This window comes from Musca vetustissima, unplaced genomic scaffold, assembly GCF_032173495.1.
Source record: "Musca vetustissima isolate MV318-11 ecotype Yass unplaced genomic scaffold, APGP_CSIRO_Mvet_v1 utg39538, whole genome shotgun sequence".
Taxonomy (NCBI): Eukaryota; Metazoa; Arthropoda; class Insecta; order Diptera; family Muscidae; genus Musca; species Musca vetustissima.
In genome coordinates, this window is record NW_026875875.1 from 22812 (window position 1) to 41341 (window position 18530).

At 24.6% G+C, this 18530-nt stretch overlaps 1 protein-coding gene across 1 annotated transcript in view; it reads left to right on the forward strand.

Moving 5' to 3' along the window:
• The window catches only part of LOC133338397 (transcription factor collier), a gene marked incomplete at its 5' end in the record, with an annotated part of 62198 nt that overhangs the window by 21247 nt on the left and 22421 nt on the right, over window positions 1–18530 (forward strand). The window contains 2 exons of the mRNA XM_061546571.1: window positions 2932–3005; window positions 8259–8327. Of these exons, the coding sequence (XP_061402555.1) occupies window positions 2932–3005; window positions 8259–8327 (143 nt within the window). The remainder of the gene's footprint in view (window positions 1–2931; window positions 3006–8258; window positions 8328–18530) is intronic.

Sequence of the window (18530 nt, forward strand, 5' to 3'; positions counted from 1 at the left end):
TATATAGAGACTTTGGTACATCATTTACCTAAAATCGGGCGAGACTATATATGGGAGCTATATCTAAATCTGAACGGATTTTCACGAAACTTAACACACATAAATCTAGACCTAATTCATTACGCTGTGCCAAATTTCGTGCAAATCGAAAGATATATAGGGACTTTGGTGCAACATTTACCTAAAATCGGACGAAACTATATATGGAAGCTATATCTAAATCTGGACCGATTTTCACGAAACTTATCACACATCACTCTAGACTTAATTCATTACGCTGTGCCAAATTTCGTGCAAATCGAAAGATATATAGCCACTTTGGTACACCACTTACCTTAAATCGGACGATAATATATGTGGGAGCTATATCTAAATCTAAACCGATTTTCAGGAAACTTAACACACATCATTCTAGACCTAATTCAGTAGGCGGTGCCAAATTTCGTACAAATCGAAAGATATATAGGGACTTTGGTGCAACACTTACCTTAAATCGGACGAAAATATATATGGGAGCTATATCTAAATCTGAACTGATTTTCACGAAACTTAGCACACATCACTCTAGACCTATTTTAGTGCACTATGCCGATATATAAAGACTTTGGTATACCATTTACATTAAATCCGATGAAAATATATATGGGAGCTATATCTATGAACCGATTTTTACGAACCTTAACACACATCATTCTAGGCTTAATTTAGTCCGATGGGCCAAATTTCGTTCAAATCGAAAGATATATAAGGACTATATATCTTTCGATACACTTTTTACTATAAATCGGACGAAAATATTTACGGAGAGCTATATCTAAATCTTAACCGATTTTTCCCAATTTCAATAGGGTTCGTCCTTAAGCCAAATAAGTGACTTGTGCTAAATTTTATCTGAGTCGGATCATAAATGAGACCTGTACATTGTTTACACTTTAACATGGATAGACGGACGGACATGCCTAAATCAACTCAGATAGTGATTCTATAAATTTTATAAAAAATTGAAAATTTTATAAAAAAATTGAAAATTTTATAAAAAAATTAAAAATTTTATAAATAATTGAAAATTTTATAAAAAAATTGAAAATTTTATAAAAAATTAAAAATTTGATTAAAAAACTGAACATTTTATGAAAATTGAAAATTTTATAACAAATTGAAAATTTCATAAGTAATTGAAAATTTTATAAAAGGTTGAAAATGTTATAAAAAATTGAAAAATTTATAAAAAATTGAAAATTTGATAAAAAAAAGTGAAAATTTTATAAGAAAATGAAAATTTGATAAAAACTGAAAATTTATAAAAAATTGAAAATTTTATAAGAAAATGAAAATTTGATAAAAACTGAAAATTTTATAAAAACTGACAATTTTATGAAAATTTTATAAAGATTGAAAAATTTTTAAAAATTGGAATAAAAAAAAATAATTTAAACTTTATACAAATTGAAAAATTTATAAAAAATTGAAAATTTTATAAAAAATTGAAAAATTTATAAAAAATTGAAAATTTTATAGAAATTTAAAAATTTTATAAGAAGTTGAAAAATTTATAAAAAATTGAAAATTTTATAAGAAAATGAAAATTTAATAAAAATTGAAAATTTTATAGAAATTGAAAAAATGTTAAAAATTGAAAGGTAAAAAAAAAATAATTTAAACTTTATACAAATTGAAAATTATATAAAAATTTGTAAATTCTGTAAAAATTGGAAAAAAAATTGAAAATTTTATATAAAATTTAAATATTTGTAAAAAATTTAAAATTTTATAAGAGAATGAAAATTTGATAAAAAACTGAAATTTTGAAAAAAAAAAATAAAATGTTATAGAAATTGAAAAATTTTTAAAAATTGGAATTTAAAAAAAAATAATTTAAACTTTATACAAAATGAAAATTTTATAAAAATTGGAAATTATGTAAAACTTGGAAGTGTATAATTATAATTTTTTATAAAATTGAAAATTTTATAAAAAATTGAAAATTTTATAAAAAATTGAAAAATTTATAAAAATTGAAAAATTTATAAAAATTGAAAATTTAATAGAAATTGAAAATTTTATAAAAACTGAAAATTTAAAATTTTATAGAAAAAAATAGAAAAACATTTTTTAAAAAGTGGAATTTAAAAAAAAAATAATTTAAACTTTATACAAATTGAAAATTTTAATAAAATTGAAAATTCTGTAAAAATTTAAAATTTTGTGAAAAATTTAATTTTTTGTAAAAAATGGAAATTTTGTGCATTTTTTTTTTTGTAAAAATTGGAAATTTTGTAAAAAATTATTTTTTTTTGTAAAAATTGGAAATTTTGTAAAAATTGAAATTTTGTAAAAATTGAAATTTAGTAAAAATTGAAATTTAGTAAAAATTGAAATTTTGTAAAAATTAAAATTTTGTAAAAATTGAAATTTTTTGTAAAAATTGTTTTTTTTTTCAAAAATAATATTTTTTAAATATTTGAAATTTTCTAAAAATATAAAATTTTTTTTAACATTTTGGAAACATTCAAAATTTTATAAAAATTATCCAGTTCCCACGTATAATTTGTGTGTAAAGGCTTAGACTTAAAAAGTACAACTAAAAAGGGTAGCGGAACAACCACCATGATCGCAAAACAAACAAAAAAAGTGAACAATCACTTGATCCGATTAATTAGATTTAAATTTTATATCATTACACGTTAAGATAATACAACGAACTGTGACAATTCCTACAATGTCATGGGAGAGGTGGTGTGTGTCCTTTTTTTGAGCTACTAATTAAGTAAATGTCCTGCCAACTGGCTTTCTTTATAGTAAAATTTTAGTGGCTGACTTTTTTTAAAAATTAAAAATTTTTGATTGAAAAAATATATATTAAAAAAAATTTAAATCTTGAATTTAGAATTAATTTTTGTATTTTTTTTCTCTTCTTCTTCTTCTTTTTAGGCTATCATCTATGAAGGCCAAGATAAAAATCCGGAAATGTGCCGGGTGTTGTTAACACATGAAGTTATGTGCAGGTAAGCCTTATAATATTTTATATTTTTTTCTACCCTTCTCCCCACTTTTTCCTCTCTCTCTCTACCTTCATTTATTTCATTTCTCTTGACTTGTTTTAAAAGATTTCATAATATTTTATCTTTTGTTATTTTTTCCATCGCCTTGTTTCCTTGTTTGTTACGAATTTAACTATCTACCGCTTATTTGCATAATAAAGTTATCCACTGCCAGCGAGTGAGTGGTTGTATGAAAAAAAAAATAGAATTTCAGGTTGCACTTCCCAGAAGCTCTCTGGGGGGATTTGAAGCAAAAAAAAAAGAAAAAATACTAAGGAAAATATATAACACTGTGGTTATCCTTTAACAAGGAGTAACATTTTTTTTTTTTGAGATTTTTTCTTTGTTGATTTTTTTTAATTTTTTTTGTTGGAAATTTTTTTGTTTGTTTTTTTGTTTGTGCCAAATATTTGCATATTACTCAGTTATATTTTCACACTGTTTTCCCCTGAAAAGAAAAAAAATCTTCAGAATTTTTCTGTTTGATTTTCGTTAACAAGTTTTCCGATTTTTTATTTTATTTAATTTTTTCCGTTTGGATTTTTGTTTTTTTTTTCTTTGAAAATTCCTTTGTCTTTTGCCTTCCTCTTTTTTTTTTTGCCCAACTGTCTGTCTTGACGTATTTCCACTCGTTAGTCAAGTCATTTACACAATCACTGAAAATCCCCCTTTGTAATGAAATGAAAAACTGTTTGATTTCAACCAAGAGACAGACAGAGAGAAAAGGAGAGTGGGAGAGAGAGAGAGAGAACAACAAATAATGGCATCTTAAGCGGCACTAACACTTTCGCTAAGACATTGATACCGGACCGGGAATATTTATCTATGGCTGGTTTTCTTGTTTTTTGTTTTGTTGTTTTCTTTCCATGCCTCAGAAAATGGCCTTGCTCTTGGCTAAACTCTTTATTTCCCCCATCCCCCCCCCCTCTCTTGCCAAAATTTCCTTCCCTTGCAAGGATTCTGCGTATGTCCAGCACTAAGCCAATATTTGGCGACCATGCGGCCGGCCATGCTCATAAAATGGAGTTAACATTCGATAGCAGAAAAAAAGGGCATTATACGACAGCAGTGATACTCAAGCTGCCTTCTCTTGGAACCCTCTCTCTCTCCCCCACTTCTCTTCGACCCCTCTCCCTTAAGATACTACCACAGCCATGTCATTGTCATCATCATCATCATGAACCATGTAATGCTTGTTTAAGCTTTCACAACTTTCGGTGTTATCCTTTTACATTGGTCCACTGTGGTAATTTAAGGATGTGTGTAAACGGGTGTTTGTAAGAGTGTGTGTATATTCTTGTATGTGTGCGTGTGAAGAATTGTTTTGTAACCATTATTATATACCTTACAACAAACACAAACACGCACTCTAACCATAAAAATGATATTTTTTTATCTACCTCTCTCTATGTCACTTCATACCAAAACTTATGCAGCTCATCCTTACTCGAAGTAAAAGGATATCCTTGCTTTATTGACGACATTGGTCTATTGTTCCCTTTGGATGATAACAAAACACACATAAAGTATATTTGGCATATTGACCATAATTTTACGCATTAAAGTATTTGAGTTGATACAACTATTCTGATATCGATATCACAGGACTACAGGTGAAAAAATGAGGATTCTGTTGTTACATCTAAAAAGGACATGCATAATCCTTTGTAATACCACACAACCAAACCAACCAAAATGTGAAAATATTGGAAATAATCTTAAAGAAAGAAAACTAAATGGAAATAGGAAATTAGAGGGAATTTTTTTTAAAAAAAATGTATTTTTTATTAAAAAAATATTTCTTTAATAAAAAAAATATTTTTTATAAAAAAATATTTTTTATAAAAAATATATATTTTTATAAAAAAAAGAATTTTTATAAAAAATATATATTTATATAAAAAAAAGAATTTTTATAAAAAATATTTTTTATAAAATAAATATTTTTTATAAAAAAAAATATTTTTTATAAAAAATATTTTTTTATAAATCCTCGCCTAGATATTCCTTAAAAAAAATGTTTTTTAAAGGATATCAAGGCGTAAAGCCGTGGATTTATAAAAAAAATATTTTTTATAAATATATTTTTTTATAAAAATATTTTTTTTAATGAAAAAGGGTTTTCAAGAAACAAATTCAAAAATAATTTTTTTTAAATTTATTTTAACAGAAAACAAAACAAAACAAAGTTTTGAAAAAATAATTTTTATAAAAAAAATATTTTTTATAAAAAAAATTATAAAAAAATAAATTTAAAAATTAAATTCAAAAATATTTTTTTTAAATTTATTTTAACAGAAAAAAACTTTAAAAAAATATTTTTTTTGTCGAAATTTAGCTCATTTAAAATATTGTTGAATTTTCAACATAACCTCAAAATTAAAAAAAAAATATTCTTTTTGTTAAAAAAAAAATCAAAAATATTTTATCCAATTTAATAAAAAAAGGTTTTTAAGAAGCAAATTCAAAAATCCATTTTTTTTAAATATATTTAAAAGAAAAAAACCAAATTAAGTTAAATTTTTTTTTTTTTTTTTTGATAAAAAAATATTTTTTTGATAAAAAAAATTTAAAAATTAAATTCAAAAATAATTCTTTTTTAAAATTTATTTTAACAGAAAAAGCCTTCAAAAATATTTTTTTGTCGAAATTTAGCTCATTTAAAATATTGTTGAATTTTCAACATAACCTCAAAATTAAAAAAAAATATATATACATATATATATATTTTTTGTTAAAAAAATCAAAAATATTCCATCCAATTTAAAAATATTTTTTTTCGAAATTTAGCTCATTTAAAGAATATTGTTGAATTTTCAACACAACATCAAAAAATATTTTTTTTCTAAAAAAATGGTATCCCAAATAAACCGTCAACACTACAAAAAAAAAATGATATTAAGAAATAAATTCAAAAATGCATTTTTTCCCATTTAGAAAAAAAATAAAAAATATTTTTTGTTGAAATTTAGCTTATTTAAAAAATATTGTGGAATTTTCAACATAACATCAAAAAAAAATATTTTTATAAAAAAAATGATATAAAGAAATAAATTCAAAAATACATTTTTCCCATTTAGAAAAAAATTAAAAATTATTTTTTGTTGAAATTTAGCTCATTTAAAAAAAATTGTTGAATTTTCAACATAACCTCAAAATTAAAAAAATTCAAAAAATTGCATCTACATATATTTCTGTCAAAGTAGTTTTAAAACGACATTTTTAAAACTAAATTAAAAAAAATAATTTAGGCAAATTTCCAGATTTTTTGAAAATTTGTTGAATTTTCAACATAATTTCAAAAATGATCCTTTTTACAATCTACAAATTTTCTCTGCCCAATATTTGAAAGCGAAACATAAAATATATAATTTCTTCAAAATTTTCAATTTTTTTTTAAAAGATTGTTGAATTTTCAACATAACCTAAAAAATTGTGGAATTTTAAGTCAAACGTGTTAATATAGGTATAAGGTTTTTAGAGATCGCCAAAATGTCTCAAATCATAAAATCAAAAGTTTTTTTTAGATTTTTTTACAAAATTTTGCCAAAATTCGTATCGATAAAAAATTTGTTGAATTTTCAACATAACCTCAAAAATTATCTTTTTTACTTTCTATACATTTTTTATGGCCTATATTTGAAAGCGAAATATAAAATATATACGATTTCTTTAACATTTTCAGTTTTATAAAAAAATTGTTGAATTTTCAACATAACCTAAAAAGTTATGTTTTTAGGTCAAACATGTTAATAATATAGATATAGGTCTTTTAGTGACCACAAAAATGTCTGTAAACAAAGATTTTTCGATTTTTAACAAAATTTTGGCAGAATTCCGGTTTCTTAAAAAAATTGTTGAATTTTCAACAAGATATCGAAATGACTTTTTTACAATTTGTGCATGATGTTTTTACTAAAAACCTTTAATATCATTATATAATTTGAAGAAAAAAAACGAATTTCGATAAAATTTATTTTTTTTTTAATTTGTTGAATTTTCAACATAACTTAAAAATTCGATTTTTTCCAAATCATACGAAAAAAAAATATGTTTTTTTATTTTGAAGACACCATATACTTTATATACACAAAACAATAATTACATACAATTTTGGACACTTTTGCTGTGTTTTTTTTTTAAATATCGCAATATGTTGAAAATTCAACAAAATTGAAAAAAAACGTAAAACAAATACAATTTCCTCCAAATTTTTTTTTTAAATTTTAAAAGTAAAAACGTATGCATTGGTAGAAACAGTAATTAGATACGTTTTTTTTTTTTTGGGATTTTTGGTTATTTACAAAATGTTGAAAATTCAACAGAAAAATTTAAAAACGTTTTTCTATAATTTCGAAAGTTAAAATGCCTGGATTCACTCAGAAAATCATTAAACAACGGCCAGTCACATTTTTCATGCAGTTTTCTAAGGTATACCAAAATGTTGAAAATTCAACAAAATGTAAAAAAAATATTTTTTTTTAATTTTTGAGACTATAAATTCGCCTAGGCAAATAATTAAACAAAGATCCGTTACTTTTTTTGCGATTTTTGCCATATTTAAATATGTTGAAAATTCAACAAAATTAAACAATTATTAATTTTTAAGGGAAATACATAATTTTTAAAGAATTATAAATATATAAATATGTGTTTATTCACCTATTCCATAATAAATGTTTCTTGCGATTTTTTTTACTATATCACAAAATGTTGAAAATTCAACAAAATGTAAAAATGTTAGTTTTTACCATTTTTGAGAGTGGGAATGCATTTTTTCGCAATGCAATAAATAAAAACAAGATCCGGTGAATTTTTCTTGCGATTTTTGACCTAAAAAAATATGTTGAATATTAAACAAAAATTATTTTTTTAAGAATTATGAAAATAAAAATGTATTTTTTTCGACTACAAAGTAATAAATATATGAGCCTGAACATTTTCTTGCAGTTTTCTTTTTTTTTTTTTTTTTTTTTGAGTATCCGAAAATGTTGAAAATTCAATAAAAATTGTTTTTTTATTAAAAAAAAAACGTATGCATTTAAATATTTGCCATTTAATTTAATTTTTTTATGGTATTTTTTTCAATTTTATAATTTTTTCCTCTATTATATTCCCCTCTCTTTCTCCATTAAATATATTCCTTTAAATTGATTTCCACTTTAATATTTATATTTATTTATTCCTGCATCTTCTTCTTGTTGTTTTTTCTTCCAGCCGCTGTTGTGACAAAAAAAGTTGCGGCAACCGCAATGAAACACCATCGGATCCTGTCATTATTGATCGGTAAGTAATATTATACAAACGAACAGTGTTTTTTTCCTACACACACACCCAAATGCAAAGGAGGAGAAGAAGAAGAGGACAAAAAAGAAGAAGAAGAAAATAAAACACCAAGTAGTCATAAGTATTATGTTTGACTTGCCTTGGCAAGGACATCAATATTGTAGTGACATTCTTTATTGCCTTATCGTTGTCTTCATGGCTCTCTCAGTCACCACTCTCCCCGCACTCTCTCTTTCTCACACGCCTTCGTCTTGTTATGGAGACAGCCTTTTGAAGATGACATTTTAAGCAGCTTTTCATTACAATAAATAACTGACGCGCAATATTCAAAGGATATATGTTGAATGCAACGGCAGCAGCATTATCGCAACAAAGGATATTTGTGTGTGTGTGTGTGTGTGTAGGTGGCTCCACGATACCCAGAGTATTGCTTACAATAATAATAAAGTTATATTGACATGTTTGATGCGGCTGCTGCCTGCTTGAACTTTTGGGTTGCAAGGAAATATTTTTTCCTTTTAAATTTAATTTCCAAATTTGTAAGGATTTTTTTTCAAAATTAAATTGACGAAATTTATTTGCAACCTCTCTAATCTTAAATTCCTCCAAAATCCATCCATCGGAAATAATTAGCCAAAAAACTTATTTCCTTGCCTATTATGATTTTGATAACTTCTTCCTTCCTTGTTTCCCTCCGTTTGCATATTTCAAACCAACCGCCCAAACATGTTGTTAAGTCATTTACATTTAACTGGCTTTACACGTGACATGTTCACGTGTCAGCAAATTATGTTTAACGGCGACCACCAGCCCAACCCCCCACCCCATCTCTGTGCTCAACATTTCAAACACGAAAACAAAACAACGAAACGAAATGAACGACCACAAACATGTGAGAGAGGACATCATCTCTCATTTGTTTCGTGGATGGATGGTTGTACATTTGTCTGCTGCGACAACAACAACAACCAACAAGAACAACAGCATGTCGATGATTTTTCGTAACATGATGTTCGTGTCGGGGTCCTTGTTGCGGGTTGAGGGGGAAAACATATCAACAACAAATTTAAATATGTATATGGTGTACAATTTTAATATTGAACATATCAAATTTTATTTTGGAATAAACGCATGTTGTTGTTTTTGCCAATCGTGTTTGACATGGATCGAAGAACCCACCAACACACTCTCATCCATGAAAAAAGCCAATCGAACACCCTCACAAAATAATTAAAAAAAGGTATTTTGAAGTTACACAATTTTTTTTTAAATTTCATGAAATGTGGTTAAATGCTTGTTAGGTTAATTGCCGGCGAGAGAAAATCGAGGGGAGGGAGAAAACTAAAAAAAAAACAAAACCAAAACAATTCGTTAATGGGATTTAATTAGAATGCTCATTTAAGCATGACACGACAGGAAAATGGGCATTGCATTTAATCTAAGAAGTGTGGCCTAAATTAAAAGAAATTTATTTCAAAATTAAAATTTAAAACAAAAATGTTCATTTTTTAAACAAAGTTAAAATGATAAAATATTTCTAGAAAAAAATTTTCAGAAAATACCTTTAATTTTTAAAAATGTTGAATTTTCAACATAACCTTAAAATAAGAATTTTAATTAAATTTAACAGAAAAAAACATTGGAAACGAAATTCAAAACTAATTCTACGAATTTTCCTTATAAAAATTAATGTTTTTTAATCGATTTTATAAAAATGTTGAATTTTCAACATAACTTCAAAAATTATTTTTGAAAATGTCGGATTAAAAAAAAACCTTTTAAATGCAGTTTTAAACTAAATTTACACATTTTTAGTTATTTCGCTTAATTTTTCTATAGCATTTGTGAAAATGTTGAATTTTCAACATAGGCTTAGAAATATAATTTCTTAAAAATTGCTATTTTAAAAAAGGAATTATATTAATTTTATAACTAAAATAATATTAAAATACATGTTAATTTTTCCACACCATAAATATCATTAAATTTTAAAAATGTTGAATTTTCAACATAACGTCACCAATAAATTTAATGCCATATTATTGGAAATATAATGTTCTACTTTCAAAATACAATTAATACTATTTCTCCAGACTTTTTGGATGACTTTTTTCAACGTTCTTACGAAAATTTCTGAAAAAGTTGAATTTTCAACATAACCTTAGAAATATAATTTCTTAAAAATTTCTTTTAAAATTGGAATTATACTAATTTTATAACTCAATAAAATGTAAAATAATATTAAAATAAGTGTCTCATTTTTTCCTCGCCATAAATATCATAAAATTCTAAAAATGTTGAATTTTCAACATAACGTCAAAAATGGGTTTAAAACCAAATTTCTGGAAATAAAATGTTCTACTTTCAAAATACAATTAGAAACTATTTCTCTCGACATTTGTAACTATTTTTTTAACGTTTTTCCCGACATTTCAGAAAATGTTGAATTTTCAACAAAATCTAAAAAAAGATATTTTTTTAATATTTTTACATTGAAAAGACTGTTTTTTTCAAATAGTCTTATCCATACAGTAATTCTGCATATTTTTTTGCTGAATTTGTTTACACACATTTCAATATGTTGAAATTTCAACAAAATTAAAAATACTTATTTTTTAATTTTTAATGTGGAAATTAAGTTTAAATTTTGCCTAAAGAACAATTATACAATATTTTGGCATAATTTTTCTTGATTTTTTTTCAATATTTGAAAAAGTTGAAAATTCAACATTTTTAAAAAAGCTATGTTATTACTCTTTATAGAGTACAAAACGTATTTATACAACAAAATAATACTTACTTTTTGATTCCACATACTTTTTGGCTGTTTTGTGGTATAATTCGAAAATGTTGAAATTTCAACATTTTCCAAAATAGTTAAAAATGTTATGTTTTTACTCTCTATAGAGTACAAAACGTATTTATAAAGCAAAATAATACTTACTTTTTGATTCCGCATACATTGTGGCTGTTTTATGGCTTAATTAAAAAATGTTGAAAATTCAACATTTACCAAAATAAGACTTTTTTAAAATTTTTAGACAAAAATGGAATTAAAATGTTTAACTGCAGTTATAAATATAGTTGAAACTTTTTTTTTACAGTTTGTGACATAATTATATTTTGTTGAAAATTCAACATTTTTCAAATAAAATCTTTTTCACATTTTTAAGACAAAAATTAATTTCTGTGTTCAAATTACAATTACAAAAAAGTGTTTTTACTGTTTTGTGCCATATTTAAATTTTGTTGAAAATTCAACATTTTTCAATAAAATATTTTTTTCACATTTTTTACGACAAAAATTAATTCCTGTGTTCAAATTACAATTACAAAAAAATGTTTCTCACTGTTTTGTGCCATAATTAAATTTTGTTGAAAATTCAACATTTTTTCAAAAAATATATATTTTTAATATTTTTTGTGGATCTATCAATTTTTGATGCTAAAACAACACTTATAACAAAATTTTTAAAAAATTTTCTTGATATTTTCCAAATGTTGAAATTTCAATATTTTATAAAAAATTTTTGGAAAAAATATTTTTTATAGGACTTCCGAAAAATAATGGCAATTATTTTTTTATGCCTAAACAATAGTTCTACAGTATTGTAAAAATATTTCTTTGCGTTTTGTGATTTTCTTTTCCAAATGTTGAAAATTCAACATTTTTTGAAAAAAATAATAAAATTAAATTCCAAATAATAATGGCAATTATTTTTTATGCCTAAACAACAGTTCTGCAGTACTGTAAAAATATTTCTTCATGTTTTGCGATTTTCTTTCCCAAATGTTGAAAATTCAAAATTTAATGGAAAAACCAACATTTTATCTATAATATCCGAATAAAAATGTCAATTAATTTTTAAGAGAAAAGTAGCTAATTTTGAAATTAAATTGCTTTTGTTTTTCAATCCTTGGCTAAATAAAAACAATTTGAATTTTTTGTTTCCTCCAAAATCAATGATGTGTGTAATGAGTTTTCTAAAAACGTGCTAAACATTTTTAGGATTTTTCTCAATTTTTTTCCTTTTTGGATTTTTTTTTTATTATTTCCAATTTAACTTTTCGATTTCCTTGCCTGCCTGCCTTCAATTTTTTTTGTCCCCTGCCTTTATTCAACTGTGCGTGTCTATTTCTTCAAGTCAATAATCAAACTGACCTTTAATTTAAAGGTCAAACTATCGGGTGGGCAAAGCAAAGGCCCATTGTAAATATTTGTTTATTTTTAGAAAAGGGGTATTAGTTTCAGATTTCGGTTTCTATTTTTTATTATTTTTTTTCCTGAAAAAAAAAAAACTAAAGCAAGTGTCCATAGTTTTATGGACCCAACATCCTTTCCCCTTCCCTTCCAAAAATAGAAAATAAAATTAACTGTACATCTCAACTCCAAAATGGCTTTGTGCAAATTTATTTACTTTCTTTTAGAAAATTCTCTTTTTGTTGTTGTTGGAATTTTTTTTCTTCTTTTTCGGCATCCCGTTACGCCATCATGGTCATGGTCCTTTAGTCCACCAGCATTTCCACCCGCAACAATTTTCCTTTGTAAATTGTTTAAGTATGTGTGTGAGTGTGTTTGTTCGATGACATGTAAAGCTTTGGGCTTACTTTGTATTTATTTGTATTTATTTGTGTGTGTGTGTGTCTGTGTGTTTGTCTCTGAAGAAGTGTAAAATAGCATTTCTTTAAGAAAAACCCTTCTGGCAGCACGTCGACTTGTTGAGATATTATTGCCCTGAGTTACTTACCGATGTAACGAAGGAAATCTTGTTGATGATATGCTGACAATGAAAAGCTTTTGGAAGGCAAAAAAGAAAACAATAACAACTGTAGCGAAAAACAAATACAATCCACTTTCACTTTCCGCTGCTGTTTGGGCGGTGGGGAAGGAAACAAAAGGTCCTTTGGGAGAAAACTGTTGCTACCGCCGATTGAGATTCGATTCTCTTGAGTGAGAAATTTTATTTTTGAAGAGGAGAAGGATTTTTTTGGAAATAAAAATATTTTTTTAAATAAAAAAATATTTTTTTAATAAAAATATTTGTTTTAAATAAAAATATTTTTTTTTTTAAATTTCAAAAAAAAAATATTTTCTTATAAAAACAATTTTTTTTTTTTTTAAAACGAAATAATAATATTTCATATAATATTCTAAAATTTTTAAATAAAAAAATATTTTTTTAAATAAATTTTTTTTATAAAAAAAATATTTTTTTTATGAAAATTTAATGAATTTTTTATGAAATTTTTTTATATAAAAAAATATTAAAAAAAAAATTAATATGATTAGTTAAAACGATTGTTTTTTTAAATAAAAAAAATTAATAAAAATATTTTCTTTAAAAATAAAAAAAATATTTTCTTATAAAAACTATTTTTTTTAAAAAAGAAATAAAATATTTCATATAATATTATAAACATTTTTAAATAAAAAAAATATTTTTATTTTTTTTATAAAAAATATTTTTTTTTATAAAAAATTTTTTTTTTTAAATATTTTTTTTAAATTTCAAAAAAATATTTTCTAATAAAAACAATTTTTTTAAAAAGAAATAATAATATATAAAACATTATACAATTTTTTTTTATATAAAAAAATATTTTTTTAAATACATTTTTTTTATAAAAAAAATATTTTTTTAAATACATTTTTTTATAAAAAAATATTTTTTTAAATAGATTTTTATATTTTTTAAATAAAAAAAATTTTTCTTAATAATTTTTTTTATAAATTTCAAAAAAAATATTTTCTTATAAAAAAAATTTTTCTAAAAAACGAAATAATCATATTTTATATAATATTATAAATTTTTTAAATAAACAATATTTTTTTAAATAATTTTTTTTTTAAATATTTTTTATAAAAAAAATATTTTTTTAAATAATTTTTATATTTTTTAAATAAAAAAAAATATTTTTAATAAAAAAATTTTTTTTAATAAATTTTTTTTTTATAAAAAAAATATTTTTTTTAAATATTTTATATAATATGATAAATTTTTCTTAATAAAAAAACATTTATTTAAAAAAAAAAAAATTATAAAAATAATATTTTATATAATATAATAAAATTATTTAAATTTAAATAAAAAAATATTTATAATTTTTTTTAATAATTTTTTTTATAAAAAAATATATTTTTTTAAATATTTTATAAAATATGATAAAATTTTTTTAAATAAAAAAATATTTATTTTAAAAATTTTTTTTTATAAAAATAATATTTTATAAAATATGATAAAATTATTTAAATTTAAATTAAAAAATATTTATTTAAAAAAATTATAAAAAAAATACTTTTTTAAATAAATTTAAAAAAAAAATATTTTTTTAAATAATTTTTTTTAAATAAATATTTTTTTAAATAATTTTTTTTTAAATAAATATTTTTTTAAAAAATTTTTTTTTAATTTCAAAAAAAAAATATTTTCTTATAAAACAATTTAATAAAAAATAAATTAATAATATTTTATATAATATTTAAATAAAAAATATTTTTTTAATTAAAAAATTTTTTTTTATAAAAAATATTTTTTTAAATAAAATAATTTTTTTTTTTTAAATTTCCAAAAATATTTTATAAAAAAATATTTTAAAAAAAATATTGCTTTAAATATTTTTTTTAAAATAAATTATTTAAAAAAGTATTTTTTTTTAAAAAAATAATATTATATTAAATATTTTTTTTTTAAAAAAAAATGTTTTTATAAGAAAATATTTTTTTTTTTTTAAAAAAATAATTTTTATTAAAAAATATTTTTTTTTATTTAAAAAAATATTTTTATTTCCAAAAATTTCCTTCCCTTTTTCAAAAATAAAATTTCTTTATATTTTTTAAGTTATTATTTTTTATAAAAAAAAATTTTGGCTCCAAAATGTTTGAGTGATTTTTTCTCCAAACCATCTTGCTCCAAACAAAAATCCTCCACCATAAACTTCAATTGTCACTTGACTTTCCTCCATCTTCTTTCCCCACCTCCTCTCGCTCTTTCTCCCACATTCTCTCTTGCCCATTTCCCCCATTAAGAAAAGCCCACTTATTCCCACACCATTTTGCCAAAAAAAAAACGAAGCTTTTGTATACGCACATTTTCGGCCGTTTTGTTTTTGTCTATCCTCACTGCCTCCTTGCCTACCTCTCTCCTACTCCCACTCCTCTCTCTAAATCCCCCCCAACAAACATTAAAGGGTGCTTTTTATTTGTTTTTCTACGCATCAAAACATTTTCGTGTTTACATTTTCTTCTTGGGTTTTTCGGCCACATTTTGGGGGTTGCTTTGGGATTTCGAACTCATGCTGTTGGGATTTTGCGAACCATGAACAACAACAACAAGAGGAAAAAAAAACAAAATGAAAGCAAGGAAGCCAGCAGAAAATAAATAAATACGCATCGATAAGAGTGCGTTTAAGGGTTTCTTCGCTTATTTTTGGTAGTTACTTTGTTGTGATGGAGTTCGAAGTGGGGGAGGGGTGTGAGGAGGTAGTATATATACTCGTATTTATCAAAGATATAGACATAAGATACAGCAAAGGTAAACAAAAAATAAATAACAACGTAACGAAATAAAACGCATTTTTCATTGACTGCGAAAATAAAAATGGAGAAGAAGAAGATAAAAAAGAAAATTAATACGATTAGTTAAAATGATTATCCGGCTTTGAGAGGCATTGCCGGTGGATGCAAGAAATGCAGGGATTGCCAAAATCCCCCAAAATATCGAAATTGGAGATATATTTCTGAAAGTTGAATTGAAAAACGATAACCCCAATAAAATCCGCGATTGAAAAAATCTAAAAATTCGGAAGGGAACATAAAAATCAATCTTAATAATTTTTGGTGGGAATATTTGACACCAAGTGAGAACCCAAAATACGAAATTATAAGCAATTCGATTAAAAAACAAGCCCAAATCCCGCAAAATATCGAAATTTGAGGGTTATAATATATGGAGGCTACCCTGAAACTTTGGCAAATTTTATAATTTTTGGTAGAAAGATTTGCTGCCCTATTAGAATCTTATATAGCAAATTATAGCCGATTCGGTTAAAAAATTTCCCCAAAATACCGAAATTCGGAAGGTTCGGTTATATAGAGGATATCCTGAAAATTTGTTCAAAATGGATAATTTTTGGTAGAAAGTTGTGTCACCCAATGAGAACCTAAAATAACAAATTGCAGTCTAATCGGTTGAAAAAATGTGCCTAAAATCTTCAAAATACCGAAATTCGGAAGGTTCGGTTATATGAGAGCTACCCCGAAATATCGACCAATATTAATAGTTTTTGTAGAAAGATTTGCTAACCAATGAGAACTTAAAATATCAAATTGCAGCCTAAACGGTTGAAAAAAGCGCCCAAAATCTAAATATCGAAATTCGGAAGGTCCGGAAAGTTTTGAAAATTAGACCAAAATTCATAATTTTTGGTAGGAAGATTAGCCATCCAAATGAGAACCTAAAATACCAAATTCCAGCCTAACCGGTTGAAAAAATGTGTCCAAAATATTCAAACTATCCAAATTCGGAAGTTCCGGAAAATCCTGAAAATTTGACCAAAATTCATAATTTTTGGTAAGAAGTTTTGCCACCCAATGAGAACCTAAAATAAAAAATTGCAGCCTAATCGGTTGAAAAAAATGTGTCCAATATCTTCAAAATATCGAAATTCGGAAGGTACGGAAAGTCCTGAAAATTGGACCAAAATTCATAATTTTTGGTAGGATGTTTTACTACTCAATCAGAACCTAAAATACCAACTTGCAGCCTAAGCGATTGAAAAAAATTTGCCCAATATCATCAAAATACCGAAATTCGGAAGGTTCGGTTATATGGGAGCTACCCTAAAAAGTCGACCAATATTGATAGTTTTTGGTAGAGAGATTTGCAACCAAATGATGATTTGCTGCCCTATAATATTCTCATATACCAAATTACAGGGGATTCGATTGAAAAATCCCCCAAAATACTGAAATTTGGGAGGTCCGGTTATATAGAGGCTACCCTGAAAATTAGTCCAAAATGGATAATTTTTGGTAGGAAGATTTGTCACCCAATGAGAACCCAAAATAAAAAATTGCAGCCTAAACGATTGAAAAAATGTGCCCAATATCTTCAAAATATCGAAATTCGGAAGGTGCGGAAAGTCTTGAAAATTTGACCAAAATTCATTATTTTTGGTAGGATGTTTTTGTTATCCAATGAGAACCCAAAATACAAATTTCAGCCTAATCGGCTGGAAAACTGTGACCAATATCATCAAAATTTCGAAATTCGGAAGGTTCGGTTATATGGGAGCTACCCTGAAAGATCGTCCAATATTGTTAATTTTTGGTGGGCAGATTTATTACCCAATGAGAACTCATAATAACAAATGTCAGGTTATTTGGTTAACAAATTGTGCCCAAATCCCCAAAAACACCAAATATTGCGGGATATAGAGGCTACCCTGAAGCCTGGGCGATTATTGATAATTTTTGCCAGGAATATTTGGCGCCCAATCAATGAGTATCTTTAATACCAAATTAGAGGCAATTGGGTTGATAAAAAAATATGCAGGGAATCTTCCAGAATATTTTATTCCGCTCTGATCCGCTGCGGATTTCGAGGTTTTTATTGATAATTTTTGCTAGGAATATTTGTCACCCAATGGGAATCTTAAATACCAAATTAGAGGCAATTGGGTTAAAAAAAAAGGAAGAAAGTCGCCCAGAATATTTTATTCCACTTCGATCCGCTGCGGATTTCGATGTTTTTTTTTCAAACCGAATGACAATTTGAAAAAAAGCCTCCACCTCTCTAATAACTCTATCACTGTTGTTGTATAAAAAATCATAGGAAATTTTTATGGTGGGATACGAAGAAGCATCTGCACCCAAGTTCCTGCTGGAAAAAATCTGATGTTAACAAAAAACCCGAACCAAATCAGATCATCAGACTTTTGACTGGTCGAATGATCGGTTGGTTGTTTGGTTGGTCGGTAAATACCAAATTAGAGGCAATTGGGTGGAAAAAATATGCAGAAAATCCTCCAAAATATTTTATTCCGCTCTGATCCGCTGCGGATTTCCAAGTTTTTTTTAACCCGAATGAAAATTTGGAAAAAAAACCTCCACCTCTCTAATAACTCTATCACTGTTGTTGTAAAAAAATCCTAGGCAATTTTTATGATCGGATACCTTAAAGCAGTGGCATCTTCACCCAATCT